Source organism: Myotis nattereri (genome assembly GCF_964212035.1).
Source record: "Myotis nattereri genome assembly, chromosome: 14".
In the NCBI taxonomy this organism is placed as follows: domain Eukaryota; kingdom Metazoa; phylum Chordata; class Mammalia; order Chiroptera; family Vespertilionidae; genus Myotis; species Myotis nattereri.
Window position 1 is genome coordinate 33,591,555 of NC_138089.1, and position 15,818 is coordinate 33,607,372.

Below are 15,818 nucleotides of genomic sequence, written 5' to 3' on the forward strand. Positions count from 1 at the left end.
CAGTGTGACAGGATTTGAGAGAGCATTATTTGGTTATTACAGCCTAATTCATTGGAGTCCTTAAGACAGTCTTGCAGGGTCTCTATAAATTCAAATACACTGTAATAATTTACATCCGAATCCTTATTTGGGCATTAACAATTTTGTTAGCTAGTGTTTTATTGAGTTGAACAGATATGAAACTATGGAGAGGATATTGGACAGGATGGGGCTGGGTAGCAAATGTGTATGAGATTGAGGATGTGTGTGCTGTGGTTTAGGGGATAGTTGGAAAAGAAAGACAAGGCTGCAATGGAGGTAGGAGGCCACAGTGCATTCTTAACAATTTTACTTGGGGTTATTCCTACCCATTTAATTTTGATCTATTAGCTATTGTATTTTTTTCTCCAAAAGGAAGCAGAGATGAGGACAATTTAAGCAGATTTTTTGGGGGGTACTTTGGTTTTAATTTTAATTGTCTAAATAACATAGAAATCCTGTATCCTTAGTGGTTTTATCATGAAAAAGGTTAGATTCTTTTAGTTTATTTTAATTTTTAAAAAATATTTTATTGATTTTTTACAGAGAGGAATGGAGAGGGATAGAGAGTTAGAAACATCGATGAGAGAGAAACATCGATCAGCTGCCTCCTGCACAACCCCCCACTGGGGATGTGCCCGCAACCAAGGTATATGCCCTTGACTGGAATCGAACCCGGGACCCTTCAGTCCGCAGGTCGACGCTCTATCCACTGAGCTAAACCGGCTAGGGCTTATTTTATTTTAATTTTTGTTAATCCTCACTCGAGGATATTTTTCCATTCATTTTTAGAGAGAGAGGAAGGGGGGGGGGGGGAGAGAGAGAGAGAGAGAGAGAGAGAGAGAGAGAGAGAGAGAGAGAGAAACATTGATGCAAGAGACACATTGATTGGTTGCCTCCTACATGCGCCCCAACCAGGGCCAGGAATTGAGCCTGCAACTGAGGTATGTGCCTTTGACCGAAATCAAACCCAGGACCCTTCAAGTCCGAGGGCCAACGCTCTATCCATTGAGCCAAACTGGCTAGGGCAAGGTTAGATTCTTTTAAAATGCTATTTTAGTACAAGAACACAAAAGGAAAGACATTTGAACACCTATCCAAAAAGATCTACTGAGGGACTAAACTACCATTCTGCTTCTGGATTCTTTAGCAGAGTAATTCTCAAACAGAACAGGAAACAACTAGCCTCAGGATGAAGGTCCAGACTTCTGCTACCCAGCATTCCTCACCCCACCCCTGCTATCAGTGCCAACTCCTTCTGACCCTTCAGAATCTAGCTCAATTGCCAACTCCACAGGAAGCCCCAGAACAGGGGCTGGGGTAGAGCTCCATCTTCTGTGCTCCTGCTGTCACCTGCCTCCTTCAGTCACCCTGTGCTTATATTCTAAACACCGGTGAACCTGACCATCATCACCTCTAAACTCTATTCCATGCAAGTGCCTGACATGGTGCTCTGTTATGTCAGATGGTAAATTGTTTGATAATTTTTTTTAAATTGAGGTTAACTAATATACATTAGTCAGGTGTACAACATAATGATTCAACATTTCTATATATTGTTAAGTGATCACCACAATAAATCTCCTTAACATCTGCCGCCATACATGGTCACAGAATTTTCCCCTACTTTGTGATGAGAACTTTTAAGATTCACTCTCTTGCCCTGACTGGTTTGGATCAGTGGATAGAGCGTTGGCCTACGGACTCAAGGGTCCCAGGTTTGATTCTGGTCAAGGGCATGTACCTTGGTTGCGGGCACATCCCCAGTGGGGAGTGTGCAGGAGGCAGCTGATCGATGTTTCTCTCTCATCAATGTTTCTAACTCTCTATCCTTCTCCCTTCCTCTCTGTAAAAAATCAATAAAATATATTTAAAAAAAAAATAAGATTCACTCTCTTGGCAACTTTTACATCTGCAATATGGTATCACTGACTGTAGTCACTATGCTGTACATCACATCCCCAGATCTTATTTTATAACTGGAAGTTTATACTTTTTGACTCCCTCCACCCATTTCTCTCTGCTCTGGCAACCACCAATCTGTTCTCTGTATCTATGAGATTGGTGTGTTGTTTTTTTTTTTTAAGATTCCACATATAAGTGAGATCATACAGTATTTTCCTTTCTTAATCTGACTTATTTCACCAACCCTAATGCCCTCCAGGTTCATCAATGTTATCACAAATGGCAAGACTTCATTCTTTTTGTATGGCTGAATGATATTCCATTGTGTGGAATTTTCTTTATCTATTCATCCATTGATGGATGTTTATATATCTTGGCTACTGTAAATAATGCTGCAATTAACATGGGTTACATATATCTTTTTGAATTAGTGTTTTCATTTTGAGTCATATGGAAATTCTATTTTTGATGTTTTATTTAAATTTTTAAAATTGATTAAAGGAGAGAGAGAGAGAGAGAGAGAAAGAAAGAAACACAGAGAAACATTGATGTGCCAGAGAAACATCAATTGGTTGCCTCTCGCATGCAGCCCAACCAGGGATCAAACCCACAACCTGTGCATTGTGTATGTACCCTGACTGGGAACTGAACCCGCCATCTTTTGGTGCACGGTATGATGCTCTAACCGAGCCACACAGGCCAGGGCTATTTTTAATGTTTTGAGGGACCTCCATACTGTGTTCACAGTGGCTAGACCAATTTACATTCCAACCAACAGTCCACAAGGTTTCCCTTTTCTTCACTGATACTTATTATTTCTTGTCTTTTTGATAATAGCCAGGTATGAGGTGATACCTCATTTTGGTTTTGATTTGCATTTCCCTGATAACTAGTGATGTTGAGCATCTACTTTTTCATGTACTTATTGGCCATCTGTATGTATTCTTTAGAAAATTGCTTGCTAAATTAATGAGGTAGCATCTCATAAAGTTTCAATGATTTCATACCATTCCTTGACCAACTTTCAGTGACACACAGTGTAGACTTTTGTGTTACATTTGTGATAGAAATATATGGGTTGGATTCATAGCTAGTTGAATAACTGTTCAGAGTTACGAATAGAATGGATGTCAACCCAAGAAAATTCTCTAATTAGTATTTTATATAAAGCAGTATTGTTGTCTATGATTTATAGATTGAATATACAAAGTGTCTGATTTATAGATTGAATATAAAATGTGCAGAAAGGGTTAATATAGTCTAAATTATTATGAAAGATATTACGAATGTAGTAATGCTTACTCTTGAGGAAAAATTACAGTGTAGATGTGTCCATGATCTGAATGGCTGATTATCAGGTGGAAGAAGCTGACTCTTTTTGTTACCTCAGAAGGCAGAACTAGAACTACTGGATAGAAATGCCCTTACACTGAAATGTTTCAATATAAGGAGGAGTTTCCTAAAATTAACTCTCTGAAGCAATGGGCTGTATGAAGAAATGAAGTTTCTTTTCACCACTATTATTTAGGCAGAAGTTGTCAGGATTCCTGCATGAAGTGGGAGATGGAACTGCCTGGCGTTTAATTTCCCAACTGGCCCCAATCACTCCAACTCTGACTGAGGTGTTTCAGGGCAGAGAATGTGTCTTACTTAACACTGTATTCTTAGCACTAGCTTGGCTGAAGTTCATATAAAAAAGCTGGAGGACTTTTAGCATAGGAAATATATATATATGTATATATATATATATATATATATAGAGAGAGAGAGAGAGAGAGAGAGAGAAAGAGAGAGAGAGAGAGAGAGAGAGAGAGGGAGAGAGAGAGGGATTTTCCTTTGTTGACATTATATTTTTGTGCTTATTTCTCAATTTTGAATATAAATTTATCTTAAAGTCTAAGTTTCCTATCTCTATAAATTTTGTACTTATATACTCCTCAGATATATTTTTTGTCTTTTTTTGTTTTTATTCTTTTTATTTCTCCTCAGATATATTACTTATGGAATACTATTACACTTAAAATTATAAATCTTTAATGTGCATTTTTGCTTCTTATTTTACTCCTTTCTTGTTCTAGTTTTTGTTTTTTTTTTGATAGAATTTTTAAAATTTGCAAACATTTATACTGTTAAACATTTCCTATTTTAGCCTCTTCTAACCTACATATATAGTGCCATAAAAATGTACCTGGAAAAAAAAAGTATTCTATTTTCCATTGCCTAAATCTCCTTATTGAATGGCCCCACTTCATCAGCACATTTATGTTTCCACATTACTGATTCAGTATTTTAGCTTACCGAGGTAGGGGCACCATCTAGTGGTTAGAACATGTATCTGCTGGTTCTACATACATTTTTCCTTCTAACTTTGGTCTACGCTTTTAAGGGAAGTAAAAAAGAAATTACTTATTAAAAAAGATAGAATAATTTTTTTAAAAAATAATTTTATTGATTTTTTACAGAGAGGAAGGGAGAGAGATCGAGAGTTAGAAACATCGATGAGAGAGAAACATCGATCAGCTGCCTCCTGCACATCTACTGGGATATGCCCGCAACCCAGGTACATGCCCTTGACCGGAATCGAACCTGGGACCTTTCAGTCCGCAGGCCGACGCTCTATCCACTGAGCCAAACCGGTTTCGGCGATAGAATAAAATTTTAAAGTTAATAATAATAATTATTTACTGCCAGTGAGGGGAATGAAATTTGACAATTTTTCACTAAGAGATCTTTAGTCAACTTGATAGATACTTTGAATTGCAAGTCAGTTTCCTTTCTTTTTCTTTATCTCTGCTGAGTTGGAGACCTCTAATTCACAATTGTAGATCACCAGAAATGGGATTACATGTTTGGTGGGTCTGTCAGATAGTTTTTGAGGAGTAGATAGAATGCAGACACAAGTTACTGAGAGACTGCTCACTTGAAAGCAGATAAACATACTCATATGTTGGAAGTCTGGCTCTTCTACTTGGCAGGGTGTGATGAATGGATTCCTGATCCACTCTGGTCAATATGGCTCTGAAAAGTACTTCTCCATGGTATCCTGCAGAATTTGGACTTTAAAAAAAAATCTATCTAATAAAAATCAGTTCTTTCTTTGTCAAGAGGAAAAATTCTCAAGGGGAAAGAGTTAAACTGTTAGTGATGAGCAGTCTCCAGCACAGTTTAGTTATCTCAGGAAATACCCGTACCTTGTCCTCAACAATTAAAATCTTGGCATTTCAGTCAGAAGTGATGGATTCGGGTCAATCAAGACACTGAATACATCATTAAAACACCATCTGGATGAGCCACAGAAATATCTTTTTATTGTTAGCACCAATGTCATAAAGAAGTATTTTCAATCTCATCACTTATTTTTAAAAAGCTCATGTGAGCACCTCTTTCCTCAAAAGTCAGCATATGCCAGTTGGGATAAGCGGTCTCTTATTTACTGGCAATTTCTCTGCACAGCATGTAAACTCAAGGGCTTCAATTTGCTAGTATTTCCAATTTTCATTTTCATTTGCTATCAAGTGGCTTACTTCTCCATTGCCAACTCTTCTCTGGAAATAAAGGAGAATAATGGAGTGACACAGGTGCAATCTCTTATTTGGGTAGTGACATCCATATTTACTGTGTGCACAGCTGGTGCTGTCTTTCTAGCCTAAAAATAGCTACAAATAAACAAACAAAAAAACTTTTTTTTCTATAGTATAGGTTTTCAGTGATAAATAGAAAATAAAAGTTGCCCAACTATTCTTCATTGTATATGTGTCACATATAAGCTAATACTGAGTCATACTCTTGTCATCAGTTTCTTCCAACCATAAAGTGAAATAACTGAATAACTCTATCATGCAAACAAAATATACAGGGTGGGACAAAAGTATGGTTTACAGTTGTGAGAACATGAAACACAGTTTATTCTTGTATTATTATTTATTAATTACTGTATTATTTTTCATACCAACAACTGTGAACCTACTTTTGCCCCACCCTGTATTAACTGTTCTACACTGTGTGTCACTGAGTTTACATAACATTCAGTAAGGTCATATGATAAATTAATTTTGCTTTTTCTGAGATATTTATCATTAATTCTGAGGCTGATCTTTGTAAATACACTGGGAGTAGAGTGATCTCATCTGTTTTTGCCACGAGAAGGGTAGAGAATTATGCCTCACTAATTTGGCCACTTTTATGCCTTTAATGATAAAATAAATTAATTTTACACTAGAAGGCTTATTTTATATTTTTCTAGAAAAACTCACTGTACTCTGAAATAATGTAAAAGTTTCAATGACTGCATGCCATTATCTGGCCAACTTTCATAACAGAAAAGGCACTGGAGAGAAATGATAACCAGTCCAATAACATTTTGTTTTCAGATATTCACTGTGATACTTTTTATTTGTACTTTTCTTTTAATGGATGGTAGTATGAGAGTATCACAACAGCAGATACACTTATCTCAGTACACAGAGATTCACATTCTACCTTCTCAACTGGATCTTGTTTACTGTTTATATTATAAGTAGAGGCCTGGTACACGGATTTGTGCAGAGATGGGGTCCCTCGGCTGGCCTGTGGGGGTCGGGCTGAAACTGGCTATCTGACATCCCCAGAGGGGTCCTAGATTGCAAGAGGGCAGTTCTCGGGTGATGCACCCCGGAATCAGGCTCCCTCCTCTCTGGTTCCGGGTGCATCACCTGAGAACCACAGCTGCCAAGTCACCACAGCTCTCGTAGCTCCTGCATTGAGTGTCTGCCCCTTGGTGGTCAGTGAACATCATAGCTACCGGTCAGACAGTTGAATGATTGGCCGGTTGCTTAGGCTTTTATCTATCTATCTATCTATCTATCTATCTATCTATCTATAGATGCTGTTTTGAAATAATTATCATTATTGCATCATAAGTACTTTATACTTTAATACTACATCTAGATAATGGATTCATTTCTGTGAATCTGGGATAAAGCAGCATAATACGAATAATAAAGTATAAATTTTAAAGATGTAAATAATAATATACAAATGTGATTGACCAATGTAGTTCTTTTTTATTAACAATTAACACAATAGAATTTCTCAGAAAATGTGAATTCTATGTGAATAAAGTTGTTTCATGGCTTTTCACTTTGAAATTATAAAACTTCCTTGGGGCCACTTGCTAGATGATCATCAGACTTAAATACCAAACTAAAAAGTGTAGAGAAATAAAAATTATCTCTACTTTGTGATTCTGTTCTTTACATCTTTTCAAAGAACAAATTTCAATAAAAGGTCCTGTATAGAGGACATTTTCTGTATTGGTAGAAGGTTGTACTAGATTATCTCAAATTCTTATCCAATTCTTAAGATCCTAGATTATGCTACTAATATACCAGAGTTTATGGAACTGTCAACAATTAGGACCCAATAATTCCTTTTGGGATTGTAGCCAGAATTAATGTGTAGAATTCTTAAGCATGAATAATTTCACTATTCACTCAATAAATATTTATTGTGCATCTATGATGTGCCAGGCACTATTCTAGCTATTGGAAATACAGCAGTGAAAATATAAAGAAGTCCCTGTTCTCATCAAGTTTACATTATAGAGAAGAAGATGGACAACAAACAAATAAAAAATTTAAATATCAGACATGAATTCTATGTGAACAAAAAAGAGCTAAGAGGGAAATAAAGTAGAGCAAAGGAACAGGGAGTAAAGGGGAAGGGAGAAGAGGAAGAAGAAGGGCAAAGAATGTAGAGGGTGACCAGGAAAGGCCTCATTAATAAAGAAATATCTGAGCACACATCTGGATGAAGTAAGGGAGCCAGTCATGTGGAAATCTGTAGGAAGAGCATTCCGGGCAGAGGAAAGAATAAGAACAAAGTATCTGAGGCAGAAGTTAGTATTTTCCAGACACTGAGGAGGCCACTGTGGCTGAAGGTAGGGCGGTAGGAGATAAGATCTGAGGGCAGGGCATGTGTGGGTGGATTATGGAGAGTCTTGGCAAGGACTTTAGTTTTCACTCAGAGTGAGATGGCAAACCAGTGGAGGGTTTGAGCAGAGGAGTGATATGATCTAATTTACATTTTCAAAGGATAACTCTGCTTTGTGAAGACTAGACTGTAGGGCAGGGGTCCTCAAACTACGGCCCGCGGGCCACATGCAAATACAAATATTGTATTTGTTCCCGTTATGTTTTTTTACTTCAAAATAAGATATGTGCAGCGTGCATAGGAATTTGTTCATAGTTTTTTTTTAAACTATAGTCCGGCTCTCCAACGGTCTGAGGGACAGTGAACTGGCTCCCTGTTTAAAAAGTTTGAGGACCCCTGCTGTAGGGCAATGAGGGTGTAAGCAGAGAGACCAATTAGAAGTAATGCAAGTGAGAAAGAAGGGTGACTTGGCCCAGGTGATTGTGGTGGAGGTAATTTAGTATAGTGTGGTTTACAGGAAAAAATAACTTCTGAAACAGTCTTACATGACAGTGACACCTTCTGGCTTAAAGTCTCGCAAAGTTTTATTGCAGATGAAAACAAATTGTGAAAGTCAAGAATGAAGTTCCTACAAGGATGGAAAAAACCCAGCAGTTTTCTGTAACTCAACAGAATGCAACAAATCCATGGCAAACAAAAAGTACCTTAAGAATGAGAGGGTTTTCCTCAAAGGAGACTGGCATATACTGGGGAATCTGAGCCAGAGACAAGGGCCATCTCACTTGAGTGTGGCCATGCATGTGAAGTGTGAGTGGGGCTCATCTTTGGAATTCCTTTGAAGATAACCTGGGAACTAGGACAGAGAATGCCTGACGTGGCTGCTATATGCATGGCAGGCCTATGTGCTCTCATTCATAATTCATGGCCTGCCTGTGACTGATCAAATGAGCACACATCTGGATGAAGTAAGGGAGTGTGTCATGTGGAAACAGAATGAGAGAGCACCTCAAAGAAGGAGATTGTAATTATGTTATTGTAATTCTTACATGATTTGTTTTCTAATTACACACAAGCTATTTTTTAAAAATATATTTTTATTGATTTCACAGAGGAAGAGAGGGAGAGAGAGATAGGAACATCAATGATGAGAGAGAATCACTGATCGGCTGCCTTCTGCATGCCCCACACTGGGGATCGAGCCCACAACCCTAAATGTGCCCTGACCGGTAATCAAATCATGACGTCCTGGATCATAGGTCGATGCTCAACCACTGGGCCAAACTGGCGAGGCCACACAGGCTATTTCTTAATACCAAGTCCACTTCTAACTCTGAGGTACTACACATACATCTTTTTCTTGAAAGACTTGAAAATTCTTTTCAGTATTATATGCAACTGGGTATCAATATTTATGACACAGCAAAAGGTATACTTCTTAAGATCAGACAGAATGAATATATTACTTTAATTTTGTATACAAAAGATCTCTTAAAGCACTGGATATATATAAGAAGGAAACAGATCACCTTCCTTCCTTAAGGTGATCTTAAAATAATCATTATAGCCCAGGTTACCTTTTGCATAAAAACCTGAAAGCTTGGATAATAGGTAGTGATAAAAAGGAGACTCATAGAGTTATATTAAGACAAAAGAGGACTCAGCTTACCGTGGTGATGTAGCGTGAGTGGAATTCTGGAGCATCTTTCAGGAACGTGAGGCCAGGGTGTGTATCCACCACATCCTGAAAAAGAACAAAACCAAAACTAAATTAAACATATAAAACTCCACTAATATGCTTCTTCTTCCTTTCTGTAGAAATATGCTTCCTTTCTGTAAAAATAGTGAGCAAACTCACTATTTTAGAATATTGAACAATGCACTTAAAATTTAATTAATACTTTATTAAATTCAAATTTTATCACAAGCATACTTATGTGTGTTTTCAATATGCATAGTACATTTCAATAAAAAGTTAAAATTTTAATTTAGCTACATTTGGTGATTTATGAATCAAATATTTTAGAGGTCGGTATATACCAGTGATGGCGAATCTTTTGAGCTTGGCGTGTCAGCATTTTGAAAAACCCTAACTTAACTCTGGTGCCATGTCACATATAGAAATTTTTTGATATCTGCAATCATAGTAAAACAAAGATTTATATTTTTGATATTTATTTTATATATTGAAATGCCACTTAACAAAGAAAAATCAACCAAAAAATGAGTTCGCGTGTCACCTCTGACACGTGTGTCATAGGTTCGCCATCACTGGATATAGTAGTTCTAACATCAAGAATGTCAGGGAAATTCATCCCACAGATCTTGGTAGAGACTGCTAAATGAAATTTACACAGAAAGGATGACAGACACAAGCCAACTGGACTGATTCTTTTTTAACCTATAGACAGAAATTTTTTTGGGAAAAAAAAAGCCATGTAACCAAGTAGCTTGAAATCTATGTTAAGTTGTGTGAGCCAGCTAGCTAATGTCCATCAAAATAACTGTGTGGAGAAACCTGTTTTCAATTTCGAACTTTATTTATTTTAAAATCTGATAATTACCCTGGTGAGCACTGGCCCACTACCGAAGGGTTGCAGGTTCCATTCCCAGTCTCAGTTGGGGCACATACGGGGGGTGACCAATTGGTGTGTCTCATATCAATGTTTCTCTCTCTCTCCCTCTCCCCCTTCCCTTCCACTCTCTCTAAAAAAAATAAAATAAAATAAAATAAAAATCTATGAACATGAACATAAGCACTGCAATACCACAACAGTCAATCTGATAACCAAGATGGCTACTAAGTGACTAATGGGCGGGTAACATATACAATGTGGATATGCTGGACAAAGGGATGATTCATGTCCAGGACAGGCTGGCATAAGATTTTATCATGATACTCAGAACGGCCTGCTATTTAAAACTTATAAATTATTTATTTTTGGAATTTTCCATTTAGTATTTTCAGACTGTGGTTGAGCATGGCTAACTGAAACTTTGGAAACCACAAATAAAGATGGGGGACTACTGTAACTCTCTAAGAAAATAGGAGATAAACTTCCTTAATTAAAAAAAAATATACACACATATATATTTTTTATTTCAGAGAAAAAGGGAGAGGGAGATAGGGATAGAAACATCAATGATCAGAGAGAATCGTTGATTGGCTGCCTTCTGTACGCCCCACACTGGGGATCGAGCCCACAACCCACACCTGTGCTCTGACAGGAATGGAACCGTGACTTCCTGGTTCATATGGCAATGCTCAACCACTGACCTAGGCCGGCTGGGCAACTTCCAGAGTTTTTAAATGTCTTTATTCTAACCTTTTATTTGACTGATAGCTTGGCAGGACATAGAATCCATTTCCCCAGGTTTGCCAATGAGAATCTAATACCACACTAATTCTTGTTCCTTTCTTAAGGTAATTTTTTTTTAATCTCTGGGAACTTTTAGTATTTTCTCTTCATCAGTGTTTTTCTAAAATTTCAAGAGGACATATTTATGTATGCCTTTTCTTATTCATTGTGCTTGGCACTCAGTGGCTCCTTTCAACCAAAAGACTTGTGTACTGTATTTGATTCTGTAGGCAGTGACTAGAGAGAGCATGAGAGGCTGGTGTGAGAGGGTCATGTTCTATTTTTAATCAGCCACTTGTTACACAGCGTGCTGTGTTTTCCCCAAGGAGGAAAACAGGAATTCCAAGAATTCGCACTGGGTACCTGCTCTGTGGACCTACCCTATCACCCCAATCTCTCCATCCTGTATTGATGATTCTGTATTATAATTTGATAAGTTCCTCCTCTCCATTTTTCTCCTTCTTTCTTCACAGACTCCAGTAAGTTAGATGTTGAAACTCTTAAATTGGTCCTCTATGTCTGTCTCTTTCTTTGCTTCTCTCCCTGTGTGTGTGTGTGCATGCATGCATGTGCATGCCAGAGATATCCTTAACTTCAGTTCCCAGGCCTTATGTTGAAATTTTAAATTTTGATATTTATATTTTAAAGTTCTAACAGCTTTTTTTTGTGTGAGGTAGCATTCTGTTTTCATAACATTCTATTCTTATCTACACTAATAAAAGAGAAAAATGGTAATTGGCGTACGGCGATGCCCTTTTCATTGGCTACTCAGGGCTATATGCAAATTAACTGCCAACTAAGATTGGCAGTTAACTGCCAACAAGATGGCGGCTAATTTGCATATGTAGGCACAATGCAGGGAGGCGAAAGGGAAAGCAGGAAGAAGCCCCCTGCCACTGACAGTGATCGGAAACCCAGGGGGGAGCTAAGAGCTGGGGGGCAGCCATGATCGGAGAATCAGGCGCCTTTGCCGCCCTGGCCAGTGATAGCAGGAAGTAGGGGTGGAGCCAGCGATGGGAGCTGGGCACGGTCGAAGCTGGCAGTCCCAGGAGCTAGGGGTCCCTTGCCTGGGCCTAAAGCGAAGCCCATGATCGCGGCGCCCCCCGCTGCCACTGCAGGTCCCCGCTGCCCGGGCCGGATGCCTAGGCCAGAGGCGTTAGGCCTGGGCAGGGGCAGAGCCTGCAACCGCGGGGAGCTGGGGGTCCCTTGCCCAGGCCTGACACCTCTGCCGGAGGCCTCAGGCCTGGTCAAGGGGCCGATCCGGTGATTGGTGATCGGAGGGTGATGAGGGTCAACTCCTCTGGCCGAGGTATCAGGCCTGGGTGGGGGGCGGAGCCGGGGATTGGGGGGATATGATGGTCCCCTTGCCCAGGCCTGAAGCCTGGGTCAGAGGCATCAGGCTTGGGCGGGGGGTGGAGCAAGCGATTAGAGGGAGATGGGGGTCCCCTGCCCAGGCATGATTCCTGGGCCAGAGGCCTCAGGCCTGGGCGGGGGCCAGAGCCAGTGATCGGGGGGGGGGAGATGCGGGTCCCCTGTCCAAGCCTGACACCTCTGGTGGAGGCATCAGGCCTGGGCAAGGAGGCGATCGGAGGGTGATGGGGGTCAACGCCTGAGGGCTCCCAGTATGTGAGAGGGGGCAGGCTGGGCTGAGGGACACTTCCCCCCCTCCCCCACCCAGTGTACGAATTTCATGCACCGGGCCCCTAGTTTTATATAATATCTCAAGATATAGAAATTGTTTTTTAAAAGACTTTAATTTTTAGAACAGTTTTAGATTTACACAGATAATTGAGCAGATAGTACAGAGTTCCCACATACTCTGTACCCAGTTTCCTCTAGTATTAACATCTTATATTAGCATTAGTTATAATTAATAAAACAGTCTTGATACATTATTATTACTATTATTAAAGGCTACACTTTATTCACATTTCCTTAGTGTTTACCTAATGTCTTTTTTCTGTGCCAGGATCCCATATTACATTTAGCTGTCATGCCTCCTGAGACCCTTAAGGCTGTGACAATTTCTCAGACTTTCCTTGTTTTGATGACCTTGACAGTTTCGAGGAGTACTGGTCAGATACTGTCTAGCAGTTGCCAAATGGTGGTCTGAAAGGTTGGCGGCCGTTGGTCTACGAGGTTCCTCTATTAAAATTTGTCTTAACATGATTTATTGTTTGTTCTGTCGGTTTGTTTATGTTTTTAAGTACATACCAGGCTATCCTTTATATTTGGGAACCAGGTTAAGGAGTCAACTGTCAATTATTCTGTACACCAACCTTCAATGAATCTCCATGTCTAATACTGCTCATTAAATCTACTAACACTGCGTTTATCGCCTCTCTGGGATCCTAACAAGCAGTGTAAAGCAGAGTAGCTCACTTCTCCACTGCAGCCCATGCACAGTACCCCATTCTGGGCTGTAGTTTCCTTAACCTGCATCTTCTTTCTAAGAAATACTGAAATCTCTTCTACATTGATATTTTTTTCTCCTCTGTTCTTCTCTACCATCCCATTCACTTTCATAGGTTTATTCCTTTTAAGTTTCTATATTTTAACTACAGATTAGTTTAGGAAAATAAATGGAAGGAGAATGTATTTATTCATTCTGTCACCTTTCACCAGAAGACTCCACAATTCCACTTCTTAAATAATAATAAAAATTCTCCTCCCTAGATGGTGTTGCTTAATTGTCAGAGCATTGGCCCGTCCACCGAAGGGTTGTGGATTCACCGAAGGGCACATCCTGGATTGCAGGTTTGATCCCTGGCCCTGTGGGAGGCAGCTGATTCATGTGTCTCTTCCACATCGATGTTTCTCTCTCTCTCTCTGCCCCTCTTTCCCTCCCCCCCCTCTTTTTCTCTCTCTTTCCTCCCCTCCCTCCTTTCTACTCTCTCTAAAAATCAATGGAAAAAATATCCCTGGGTGAGGATTAACAACAGCAAAAAATTTTCCATAGACTTAAGGAAATATAAATGTCCACTAACTCATAGTTTTGTTGTCTGTTTGTAATTCTCTTGGTATAGGCTTAATTTATATTCCTGTCAAAGCTTCTGATAAAACTCAGTCAAGCAGGGAAAAGAATTCACCAAAATGAACCTTTCATGAAGGGACTATATGCAGAGTCATGAGCAGGTTAAAGGAACAAACAAAGGGATAGTGAGGAACTAAGAATGAGCAACAGAATAATACTGTTCCTATAGATACAGTAACTATATCTCTCTTTCAGAAAAAGACTAGAGCAATAGGTGTTGATAGGAACCACCTCTTATTAAACCAAATATTTAGGCATAAAATTAAGAATATTAACAAGCAATATATCAGGTTATGAAGAATGCTATAGTAAAAACAGATCCTGGTTATAGAAGGTGCTTCAGTGACTGTGGGTGGGCAAAGGAAAGCTGAGTGGCTCCTCTCTTCTGCTTCAGTGGGAGTAGCTCTGTTTTATACTATAGGTTCTGTGTTAATTTCCATTTAACAAAAGGATTTTGCTACTAAAACAATTCTCCTAGAAATATGAGCTCTAGATTTGTATACCTCAATTGACATATATTACAGTTGGAAAATTTTAAAAAACCTCTGAAACTCTAAGAGTAAAACCCATTTAAAAAAGGAAATGAAAATTACCTGAAGTAAAGGGATAAAATCCTCCTGTTCTAGAGAGCTGCAGCTGGGCTTTGCGAGAAGACAGATAAACTTAGAGGCATCATCATGATGATTATTCAGCAACCTATAAAAGAAACAACTGCTTAGGAAGATCGGCTATGATGAACAATGACTACAACAACAGCTGGTAATTTCAGTCTGATCTCGAAGCCATTTAGATCAAGAATCAAGTGCTTTCCTTTCAATGATTAAATAAAGGGGAAATTCCATTCTTTTGATTTTGTCAAAGAAACATCTAAATAAAAGCTCAACAAGATGGTATATTATTTTTGTAGAATGCTTCTGGGCTGAGACCACAGAGTCAACTGCACTAATGCAGATAACAATACACTGCAGGAGAATATTCATTCAGGTTTAGCACAGAACACCTGGGACCAGAACTCCAGCACTACCCATCAGTCAGGAAGGGCCATTGTGAACCACATGAGACAGAAACCTCTGTTTGCCTAGACTGACAGACATATTCAGGTCCAACCTGATAGGTGGCTTTTGAAATTGCACTTTGAAGGATCAGGCTTAAGACAGAGAGAGATGGGGGAAGGGGGGGGGGCGAGAGAGAGAGAGAGAGAAAGAGAGAGAGAGACACTATATTAAGGCTTTGAGGTCCAAGAATGCCTCACATCCAACTAATTGCTGAACATTTCCATTTGGATTCTATGCTCTGATAGCAAAGTCAAAATATCAAAAACAAAATTTAAAACCTTCCTCCTAAAGTCAGTCCTTTTCATGGATGTTTATTTTTGTTAACAGTGGTACCATCCTGAGTCATTTGGGCTTGAAATTATTTTAGACTTATTTCTCATCCTTATTCTCTATAGCCAATTAGTCACCAAATTTTCTTGTTTTCTTAATTATTTTTTGAATGCTAATTGCGTGTCAGGTACTTGTCTGGCCTTGAGGATACTTGGGATACTAAGAAAATAAGATGCAGTTTTGTACCCTGTGAAAAGCTTATAATGTAGG

At 39.1% G+C, this 15,818-nt stretch overlaps 1 protein-coding gene across 2 annotated transcripts in view; it reads right to left on the bottom strand.

Annotated features, from left to right (window-relative positions):
- Nucleotides 1–15,818, bottom strand: part of PPP2R3A (protein phosphatase 2 regulatory subunit B''alpha) — a gene marked incomplete at its 5' end in the record, with an annotated part of 153,306 nt that overhangs the window by 56,191 nt on the left and 81,297 nt on the right. For both annotated transcript variants that reach the window (XM_081106169.1, XM_081106170.1), the window contains 2 exons: nucleotides 9,500–9,574; nucleotides 14,817–14,919. In XM_081106169.1, coding sequence (XP_080962295.1) covers nucleotides 9,500–9,574; nucleotides 14,817–14,919 — 178 coding nt within the window. The remainder of the gene's footprint in view (nucleotides 1–9,499; nucleotides 9,575–14,816; nucleotides 14,920–15,818) is intronic.